At 24.1% G+C, this 10,785-nt stretch overlaps 3 protein-coding genes across 3 annotated transcripts, besides 1 other annotated feature; 2 read left to right on the top strand and 1 right to left on the bottom strand.

The window, feature by feature from the left end:
* Nucleotides 1-95: 95 nt before the first annotated feature.
* Nucleotides 96-482, top strand: EHI_133550 (myb-like DNA-binding domain containing protein; the record flags this gene model as incomplete). The annotated part of the gene is made up of 1 exon (XM_001913656.1): nucleotides 96-482. One exon carries the CDS (start codon nucleotides 96-98, stop codon nucleotides 480-482), a length of 387 nt encoding a protein of 128 aa, XP_001913691.1.
* A 1,335-nt stretch (nucleotides 483-1,817) lies between these two features.
* EHI_133540 (uncharacterized protein) lies at nucleotides 1,818-3,683 on the bottom strand (the record flags this gene model as incomplete). Its single annotated transcript, XM_646434.2, has 1 exon — nucleotides 1,818-3,683. One exon carries the CDS (start codon nucleotides 3,681-3,683, stop codon nucleotides 1,818-1,820), a length of 1,866 nt encoding a protein of 621 aa, XP_651526.2.
* A 421-nt stretch (nucleotides 3,684-4,104) lies between these two features.
* EHI_133530 (uncharacterized protein) lies at nucleotides 4,105-5,955 on the top strand (the record flags this gene model as incomplete). Its single annotated transcript, XM_650343.1, has 1 exon — nucleotides 4,105-5,955. The coding sequence occupies one exon, from the start codon at nucleotides 4,105-4,107 to the stop codon at nucleotides 5,953-5,955; it is 1,851 nt and encodes a 616-aa protein (XP_655435.1).
* A 99-nt stretch (nucleotides 5,956-6,054) lies between these two features.
* Nucleotides 6,055-6,699: a repeat region.
* The last annotated feature ends 4,086 nt before the right edge of the window (nucleotides 6,700-10,785 follow it).

The raw sequence follows: 10,785 nt of genomic DNA, 5'->3' as shown, positions 1-10,785 counted from the left end.
TGAGTTCGTGCATACATACATCATCTACAAACAATTCTTCTGATTCAGACATTATTAAAAAGAAGATTGTCAGAATCTGGACAACAAGAGAAGAAATGCAGTTAATGGAAGGAATCAAACGATATGGAACTAATAATTGGGAAGAAGTTGCTTCTATGGTTCCAACCAGAACAAAGAAACAATGTAGAGAGCGATATCTCAATAACAACGAATCCATCTATCATCGACCTTGGAGTCAAGAAGAGGATTGTCTTATTCTTCAAAAAAGAAAAGAAATAGGAAATAAATGGACAACTATTGCAAGTTGTTTAGAAGGAAGATCACCAAATGATGTAAAGAATCATTTCTTTGGAAGACTGAAAAAGCTCAATTGTATTGAAAAAGAAACAAATCCTCATACTACAAACAAAATTCTAAACGAAATTTCAACTGTTCAGAGTGTATTTAAGCCAGTAGAACAATCTCTGTTTTCTATTATATAGAATGTTCTATGTGCTTTAATTTTAATGTATTTGTCGTATAACTTCTTTCTGTTCATCTGAAATAATGAAGTGAAAATTTCTTGGCGATTTAAAAATAACTATTCTATTTTTATTTATGTTTACAATTCTAAAAATAAAAATAAAAGTTCTTCCAATAAGTTTGAAACATTAGTACTTTATTTTGTAAAACTTTGATTAATAAGCATATACATCAATTAATCAATAACCATTTTGATTAGATGTTATAATTATGTTTATAGTTATTTTTATTTGAACTTATAAACATCAAATTAAATTAAAATGGAAGAGTTAATAAACAAGAACAACCAAATAATTAAAGAAGTAGTAGAAACACTTCCACACATTCAACAATCAATTGATGATACTACTAAGAATTATCAATATTATTTAGGAAGTGTTAAACCACGAGAAAAGAAGAGAAGAGAGGTTACAAAGAATGAAAGGAATGGAAGAAATCAAACAAATAGAAGAATGGACAGAAAGAAAAGTAGGAAATATACTATTTGATTCAGATAAAGATGATTGGAAAGTTATTACATCAGTATTTGGAGAAAGAATAAAAAATAAAAAACATATAATAATTATTATTGAAGATGAAGAAGGAAATAAATTTGGAGGATATGTTAATGAGAAAATTGATGAAGATGATGGTTGGATATATGATTCAAAATCATTTTTATTTTCATTAGAATCAAATGGAAGAATGAAAAGAATGAAGAAATTTGATATTAAAGAACAACAATGTGCATTTTATTTACATAATCAAACAGATGAGTATTTGTTTGAATTTGGATTTGGTGATATTTGTGTTTATAAAGAAAATAATAAAACACTATCATATTGTCAACAAGATTCATTTTCATATAAAGGAATATCAAATGCACTTTGTGGAAAAGAATATCCAAATCATTTCATACCAAAACGAATCATAATAATTGAAATGAAATGATTCAATATGAATTAATTGAAAATGAACTAAAAAAGAATAAAAACGAATCAATGAAGAATATGAACATTTCATAACACTCGGATATGAACGAAATTGTGAATATAAATTGATACAAATTTAAATATACTAAAAATACAATAAATGCCTTTAAATCATAGGAGATAATATTTATCAATAAGATAACCAATAAATCAAACCTATTAATGACTAATAATAATAATAACCGAAGTAAAAAAATCAATAAGTCAATTTAAAGTATTATTTTAAAATATTTAAAATTAACAAAATTTATAATAATTTTGTTATTTAAAAAAAAGATTTAAAAATGAAAGAAGAAGTAAAAAATAAATTCATTTGTTTTAAGTTTAAGGCAATTCAATACTATCACATTTAGTAATTCCATGATATTTTTCAAATGGACATCTGAATATATTTTTACCTGGTTTATGGATTAAATCGTGATATTTTCCTCCAATAAAATCATAACATTTTTTTGGAGCTTGTTTCTTCCAATACTTCTTTCCACAAATAATACGTGCTATTTTTCTTTTTCTTAACTCTTCATTTTGTTTCATATTAGCTGTTTTTCTAAATCTAATACATCGTTTCTTCCATAACATATCTCTTCTTTCCAAATACATTTTTCTTAAATTCTTTTTTAATGCAAGAATTCTCTTTCTTCTCATTCTTTCTCTCATAGTTTTCATTCTAATAATTTTAGCTAATGTTCTTTGATTTAAAATATCTTTTTCAACTCCACTTAATTGCATTTGATGTTTTAATTCTTGCTCTTCTAATTGTCGTATCTTTAATTTAAATTGATTAATTAAACTTCGTTTTTCATTAATTTCATCAGCTTTTTCAAGTAACATTTTTCTAATTAATAATGCTTTCTTTTCTGCTTTAACTTTTTTGATAACTTCAATACTTCTTTTATTATATTCTTTTGCAATATTACTTAATCTCTTAACAAGTCCTCTTGCTTTACATTCTAATGCTTTAATCTTCTTTTGTTCTTCTAATTTCTTTTTATAAATTCTTTCTTCTGCTGCAAGTTTTTTACTTAAAATGTCTTTTAATGCTTTAATTTTTAAATATCTCATTTTTGTTCTTTCTGATCGAATTGTAGCTGTTCTTATTGCTGCTTTTCTTTCTCTTCGTGATTGAATTCCTTTTTTTGTGATTTTGATATTTGTTTCTATCTCTTTTTTAGCATTTGCTACTTCATTCATTAATTCGGTAGCTTCAATCTTTCTCTTTCTATTTAAATCTTCTTTTTGAAGCATTAAATTAACAGCTTTATCCTTAAGATCTTCAATCATTTTAGCTTTTTCTTCTGCTTTTTTCATTTTTTGTTGTTCTAATAATTTTTTATATCTAATTCCTTCTCTTACAATTTCTCTTTTAATTTCTTCTGCTTTTCTAAGATTTAATAATTGTTTTTGAGTTTCTTCAATAGTTAATCGTTTCATCTTTCTTTCCATTTCAACTTCTGTTCTAAATTTTTCAAATTCTAATGCTCTCATCTTTCTTAATTCCATTTCTTTTTTCATTAATGCATCTTTTCTTATCTTTCTTTCTTTATCAAACTTTTCTAATAATCGTTGATGAGCAATTTTAAAAGCTTTATCTTCTTTTTCATGTTGTGTTTTTATTTTCTTTTCCATTTCTTGTTGTTTTTTATTAAGTGCTTTCTTTAATTTTTCTATTTGAACTCTTCGTCTTTCTGCATCAATCTTATCACGTAATTGAACCTTTCTTTGATATTCAATTTGTTTCATTTCTTCTTCTGTATAATTCTTTAATGCAGCAACATCATTTTTAGTTTCTACAAAGCTTCCATTAGCATGTAATAATGCTAATTTTGCCTCTTCAACTTGTTCTCTTAAATGTTCTCTTTTCTCAAAATCTTGTGATTGTTCTTTAATTTTTTTCATTCGAATTTTATGTTCCTTAGCAAGTTCTTCAGTTTGTTTTAATAATGCTTTTTGAGCTTTTTTTGTTTGTTCTTTTAAGGTATTTCTTGTAACTTCTGCATCAGCAAGTTCTTTGATTAATTTTTGTGTTTCATTTGTGTTTAATGGATCGGCTTCAACAACAGGAATAGGTTTTGAAGTATTTGTAGCATCATTAATCAACTTGTCAATTGAAGATTGTTTTTTTTCTGTTGAGTTGGTTTTGGGAGTTGCAGAAACAAAGACAACTAATAATACAAAATACAACAACTTCATGTAAATAATATAAACTTTTTTAGTTGTTAAGATCTTTTTTTCTTTATTTCTTTTTTGTTTTTATCATTATTTTTTTTTTAGGTTTGTGTTTTGATTTTTAAATAACAAAATTTAGTATTGTGTTATTGAATTTTTCTTCACTTCTTACAATATGTTTATTATAAAAATAAGCCAATTCAGACATAAATTTTCGGGTAGTTATTCTGTTTAAAATCAACGAGTTGATAGCAAAATGAATTTAGTTAAAAAAAAAACAAAGGTTAAGAAATAAGAAAGAGACTTATACATAATAAAAGGAATTAAAAAAAACTATACTTCTACGAAAGAATATGAAAAAGTGAATTATTTCAATCACCAAGAAAATGTAAATTTGGTGAAAAGAAAAAGATATATGAGATGATCTTAAAAATCATACTATCATATGCAAGTCATACATATTTTATTAATTGTTGTCAGTGCTCTTGCAGCTCCTAGATGTACACCAACTACAGTTGCTAATGTTGTTAGTGAACTTAATCCACATCAACCATATGGAACTAGTTTTCTTGAGTTTGAAGCTTATACAAAAGCCTTGTTAAGTGAAGATATTAAAATTCCACCTGAAAATAGAACTGAAGCTATTCAAACTAGATTAAACCAAATCAATAAACAACAACCACAAGCCGTCAATAAAACTCAAGAAGTTAATGAACAAATTGAGAAGATTAATATTAGTATTAAAACTATTGAACAACAAAGTGCTAAAGTTAATGCTTCCATTATTGAGTCATTAAAGAAAATTAATGAAACACAAAACTCCGAGAAACTTGAATTAAAAGCTAAAATGGAAGAAGTTGCTAAAGAAAAAGCTCTTGTTGAAGCACTTAATAAGAAGAAGGAAGAATTAAGAAAGAAAAGTATAGAATATTATAGACTTAAAATTACTGCAGAAAAGATTGTAGAAGCACAAGCAGAACAAATGAGAAATAGAAGAAGATTTATTAGAGACTTTGAAGAGGCTAAAAGAAGAAATACAGAAACAAAAGAGGCAGTTGAAAAGGTAAAACAAGCAGAACATAAAGAACGAGTAGCTGCCATTAAGAGAACCAAGGAATATTTAAATAATTTAAGACAACAAGATATTGCACAAGAAATGAAAGAAAGAGCTGATAATTTAAAGAAAGAAGAAATAGCAGAAATTGTAAGAAGAAAAATGTTAATATTAGAAGAAAAAATTAAAACTGCAAAAATTCAAAATAATGAAGAGGATAGAATTAAATTAGAAAAACAACTTATTGAATTAAAAAGATATAAAAAAGCAAAAATTGCATGTGCTAGAGACGCACTTAGAAAATATAAATTAAAACAACAAAAGAAAGTTGAAGATTTAAAACAAAAAGTACTTGATTCTAAATTAAAGAATAAATTAGAAATTGCCAAGAATGATTATATGGGAAAAATTAAAGCTGAATTAGCTGATGAAATTGACGAATTAAAAAAACAAAAAACAGCTTTTGAAACAAGAAGAGTAATTGCTCATAAAAAAATTGCTAATGATGCACAAATTGAAAAAGATACCTTAAAAGCTGCAAAAGTAACTCAAATGAGAAAGAATAGAGAATATGAAATGAACAGAAAAGATATTAATAATATGAGAAATAAAGTACTTAAAGCTCAAAAACAACAATTAGAGAGAGAAGCTACTCAATCAATTTTAAAAAATGTTATTGCTAGTAATGAAAAAAGAAATGCCTTAGATAAATCAGCTACTTTGGATATTCAAATGGCTAAAGGTGATACTGCCAATAAAAAGAAAATTATTCATACTGTTGCTAAAGAAATGAAAAAGTCAATTGAAAATGAAAAGAAAGGAATTGATATGTTAAAGGATAAGGCTGTTAAGTCACAACAAGAAAGACAAGGTCTTAAAACTCAAATTGCCCGTGATATTCTTTTAGATGCACATAATAGAAAAATGAACCAATTAAAAGAAAGACAAAAAGAAATTAAAGAAATGGTTCAAGATAGAATTAATAGAAGAAATAGAAAAGCTGCTTTGAAAGTAAACAAAGCTGAAAACAAAATTGCTCTTGCTAGATTACAAGGTAAATTAGATAAGAGATATGTCCTTAAGAGAGAAGAAGTTGCTTTAAAGAATGCTAAAGCATTATCTGATGCTGTTAGTAATGTTCTTCCAAATACTACAGATAAGTTCATGAAAATCAAAACCTTTAAAGTAAAATGTGGTAAATTAGCTAAGAAAATGTCAACACCATGCACTGAACAAAAATAAAAATACGATAATTCATTAAGTTAATGTTTTGATTTTTCATAATAATTAGTTTTTATTTAAAAGAATATTATTTTTTAACTTTATGAAAGTAATTGACTCAGATTCGAAGATGGCACGTCAGAGACACCACATGAAACCCTAAAATAATCCCATGCTTCGAATCTCCCAGTTATCGTCTGGTCATGACGTGCCTTTGGTGAGATAATATCTATTCAAAACTAACTGTTAATTATTATTAATATTTATTAGAAGTGATTATTATAAAAGATTATTATTCATTAACGTGTATTGTTATTCATTAACGTGTATTGTTATTCATTATTATTTATAAGGATTATTATTTACTAAGGAGGTATTATGTATTAAGAATTATCATTTATTAAAGAAGACGCATATATAATTGATATTGTTGCACAAAAATTAAACATAATGATATTATCAAGGAATAGGGTTTCTTTAAGGGGTGTCGAAGGTAAAAGGAGATGAGCTATAACAGTATGTTATGGATATACTCTCCTTAAAACAACAATATAAAGAATGAGAAATATTATATTACTCATTAAAATCAAAATAAAAGTCAGGCAGCAACTTAAATGAGGAACCATTTAAGTCGAGCATGCTTGCAAAAACTTTATTTCAATAGAAATAAAGCGTGTTGAAGAAACTGATTCACTCACTTCTCAACATGATGAAAACCTAAAAAATAAGGTTAATCATAATTGATTTCTTTTTTTTTTTTTCTTTATGAAAGTAATTGACTCATAATTGTTTAAACTTTAATAGTTTATAGTTTATTTTTATTAATTCATGTTAAGACTTGTACCACTGTCTGTGCTAATAATTGTTAATCAAAATAAAGTTTAATTAGTCATTTGAAAGGTTGTATTTTTATTGATATGTTCATTTCTATTTCTAATTTATTTTAATATATCTATTTATTTAATTATCATTGGTTTTATGTTGACAATTTAATTATTATAAATTTTAATTGTTGTGAATATTATTAGATATATTCGTTTTTATTTTTATAATAAGAAAATATTTCATTTTTATTTTCTTTATTAATAAATTATAGGATTATCTTTCATGTTATTATCTTCTTTATCATTTGTTTAATATTCAGTTTTGGAATTATAATATACATTTGAAGAACGTCTTTAATTATTTATTTATTTTATTCTAATATAATTCTTTGAGTTTTTCAGTAAAATTATTTTTTTTATCTCTCATTCTGGTACAACAATGATTATTATTAAATATATTTCAAAATAAAAGTATAAAAGAGTGTTTATAATCAAGTAGTTATTTCATTGTTAAACCAAATTTCATAAAATTACCATTAAAAGATATAGAGTATTGGAAGTTTTTAGCTATTTCTAGATTATTAAAACTAAAAAAGATTAGAAGAGTGTTATAGGAAGAAAAAGAATATTATATTTTTTAAACAATTATTGTAAAATTTATAGTATTTATCATTAATATAACTATGAGTATAGTATGTTGATTATTTAACTATTCTTATTTTCAAATTAAAGTTATCAAATATAATTTTTTTAATTATAAAGAGTAATTTTGTCTGGAAAGGATTAGTTAATTTTTTTCAAACAAACAATATGAAAAACAATGTAATTATAACTTGTTACATTATAAAAATTTTTTTTATCAGTTATGAAAATCTGGATTTAATTATAGTTATCTATTTTCATATTGATCAACAAATAAAACAAAAATTAAATTTATTCATTTAATAAAATCTTTGAAATGTTTTATTAATTCTATATATTTATCATATTTTCTTTTAGACAAATAAATATAACTTGAATGTCTTTTTGATATTACTTCCAATAATAGAATTACTAATATTCATCACTCCATTTTTTATTATTTTGAAGTGTAAACTCGATTCTTTGTTCTCCAATTTTTCCATTTGAATTTGTATCAACAAGAAGTATAGTAATATATTCCATTCTGATAAAAATTGGTGAGATTACCAAATTGTCTGTAGACATTAAATTTCATTGATGTTTGATTATCACTGGCTGTGTGGTATTATTTTGTTATTACATTTGTAGGAAGTGTGTTTCCTTCTTTAATAACTACTTCAAATTTTTATCCTTCTACTTCTATTCCAATTGGTAATGGAACAATGTCATATACAATGTTATTACTATCAATACTGTCTTGTTTAAAATATACGAAATATGAAGCTCTTTTTGCAACAGTAGTAATTGGATTAAATTATTATCAGCAAATGTTTGTATATCAAATAACTTCCTAACTTCTTCTCTAATTCTTTGCATTTTACATGTTCCACCAATGAAAAATACTAATTGAACATTTTCTCTTTTATATCTTTTTCTTTGAGTAACTTTTTATTTTATTTATAAATCTTTCATATAATTCTATTTGTTCACATTCTTTTTCAAATTCTTGTCTTGTAATGGTATGTTCAATGCCATAGTCATAATAATGTTTCTAAATTTAATTCAGAATATGTTTTACAGCTTAATTCAATTTTCATTCATTCTGCTTCTTTCTTTAATCTAACTAATTTCCATTTATACATTGCCTTTTCTTTTTGGTTCGTTCCTCATCTCTTTTCATAATACCATTCAAAACATTCTTCTATTCTTTCTTTAATAATATCCATCATTACTGTGCCAAAAATCATTTCCTCATAAGTCTTGGTCATCTCCACCTGAATATACTTTAACATTATTACCTTGTATTATTCTACAACACGTTACATCTAATGTTTATCATCCAAAATCAACTTCTACAACACCATCTCCATCTTTTAATGATTGTGGACATTCTCTTTTATATTCAATAATTGTTGATTTCGGTTCATTAGCAAGTTAACACTCTTAATTACTGCCACTTTACATGCAAACAACGTTGCATCTCTTTTTTTTTATTAAAATTGATTAGAACAGTAACAACAACATTTGTTAATTAATCAATTTGTAAAAATGCTTGTGTAATATCATATAAATATTTTAATATCATTCCACTTATTTCTTCTGGTTCACATTCTTCAACATCTTGAGTTTTTGGATTATAGCATTCAATGCACATACTTCCATTATCTCAACTTTGTACTTCAAATGGATAATTATCACAATATTCATAATTCACATCACTTTCATCTCTTCCTCTAATTCTCTTAGAATAATAAATAAACCATTCACTGTGAATATCACCATTTGCACCATATCCTATAATCGTATAACAACTTTTATCTATTTGCGAAAGACTAACCCATGAAGTTACTTGTTTTTTTTTCTTTTTTCATCTTGAAGTATTTCATAATCATTTCTAATAATATCATAATATGCAATAGAAGAAGACGCGGTTCCTAAGTCAATTCCAAATGAAAATAATTTTTTTACTGTAATGAAATGATGATTTTAAGTTCATTTTCAATGTTATTAAACATGCTTTTATTTTAAATTTTCATGAAACAAAACATCATTCATTATTTCTAATTTTATTATTTTAAACAATAAAAAACTAAATAAAAAATAAAAATGAAAGATTGGAAAAAATATAGAAAATAGTCTTTGTTACTTTTGTTAATCATATTATAATTTTTATTAATTTATTAATTCTTATTTGTGTTCTTCATCTTTACATTTATTCTAAAAATTCTATTTATTTCTAGTTATTTATTGGTGATGTTTTAGCAACGTTAATATTTTATTAATTATTTAGTATTGTCTTTAAATTAGTCTCTATTTTAATTTTTTCTTTGATACTTCGATTAATTATTATTCTTATTCTTTTCATAAGTTGCTTTAGTATATTAATACAAATTATAAACATATATTAAATCTATTATTTTATATTTATTGCTATTACATCATTATTGGTTGTTTCTTTTTGTGTATTATTTATAAAAACTGCAAATAAAAATAACCAAAAATATAGAAACATCATTATAAAAAGTTATAAAATCTTTATTTAATTATATTAAAAGTATTATAAATTCTTGTAATGTTTCAAAAATATGTATTTTATTATTCATCAGTATATATCCAAAATTAGATAGAGATATATTAATTTTAAAGATGTTTTTTAATAAAAAAAATTCATTTTATAAGTTTATTTTTATTAAATAAATTCAAACACAATCAAATGCTAAAAAATGCTATTAATATTCATTAATAAAAATGAATTATTAACTTAATTATTAAAAAAAAATTAATTATCAATTTAATTTACAACCAAACTAAGAATCATTCAATTTCAACAAAACATTAAGTATTTATACTTTAAAATTAATCTGAACAATTATAAAATAATAGTTTGATAATAAATAAAATAAGAGGTAGTAAACACTTTAAAAAATTTATCAAAATACAATTGCATATAACAAACACCATGAAATGTATTTATTTATTTTTTCTTATTCTCTTGAGGTTGTATGAATAAATAAAAGTCAACTAACCAACATATTGAGGTTTTCAAAAATCATTTAAATGAAGGATTGACTCATTACTCTAATTTTTGGTTTATATAAAAAATAAAATAAAAGTTTTAAAACAAACAACACAATTAAAGAGTAGGAGGTAAAAATTCATTCATATTTTTCATTTCCATAACATCAAGTGTAACACTTGGCATTGGCCCTATTCCTTCTTGTGATTGTTGTGGCATTGGAGTAAGAGTTGGCATATCATCAACAACAGGCTTAACATTATCAACATGAATTTCTTTTGTTTTATTTGTTTTAGCAAGTTCAACATATCGAATTTTTTCTGTTTCAGGTAAATCCTTCCACATTGATGACAGCGTTGTCATTCCTTTTCCTCTACTTCCTTTTTCACG

This window comes from Entamoeba histolytica, genomic scaffold, assembly GCF_000208925.1.
Source record: "Entamoeba histolytica HM-1:IMSS scf_1104750518363 genomic scaffold, whole genome shotgun sequence".
NCBI lineage: Eukaryota > Evosea > Mastigamoebida > Endamoebidae > Entamoeba > Entamoeba histolytica.
This window is presented reverse-complemented; position numbering and strand designations above follow the sequence as displayed.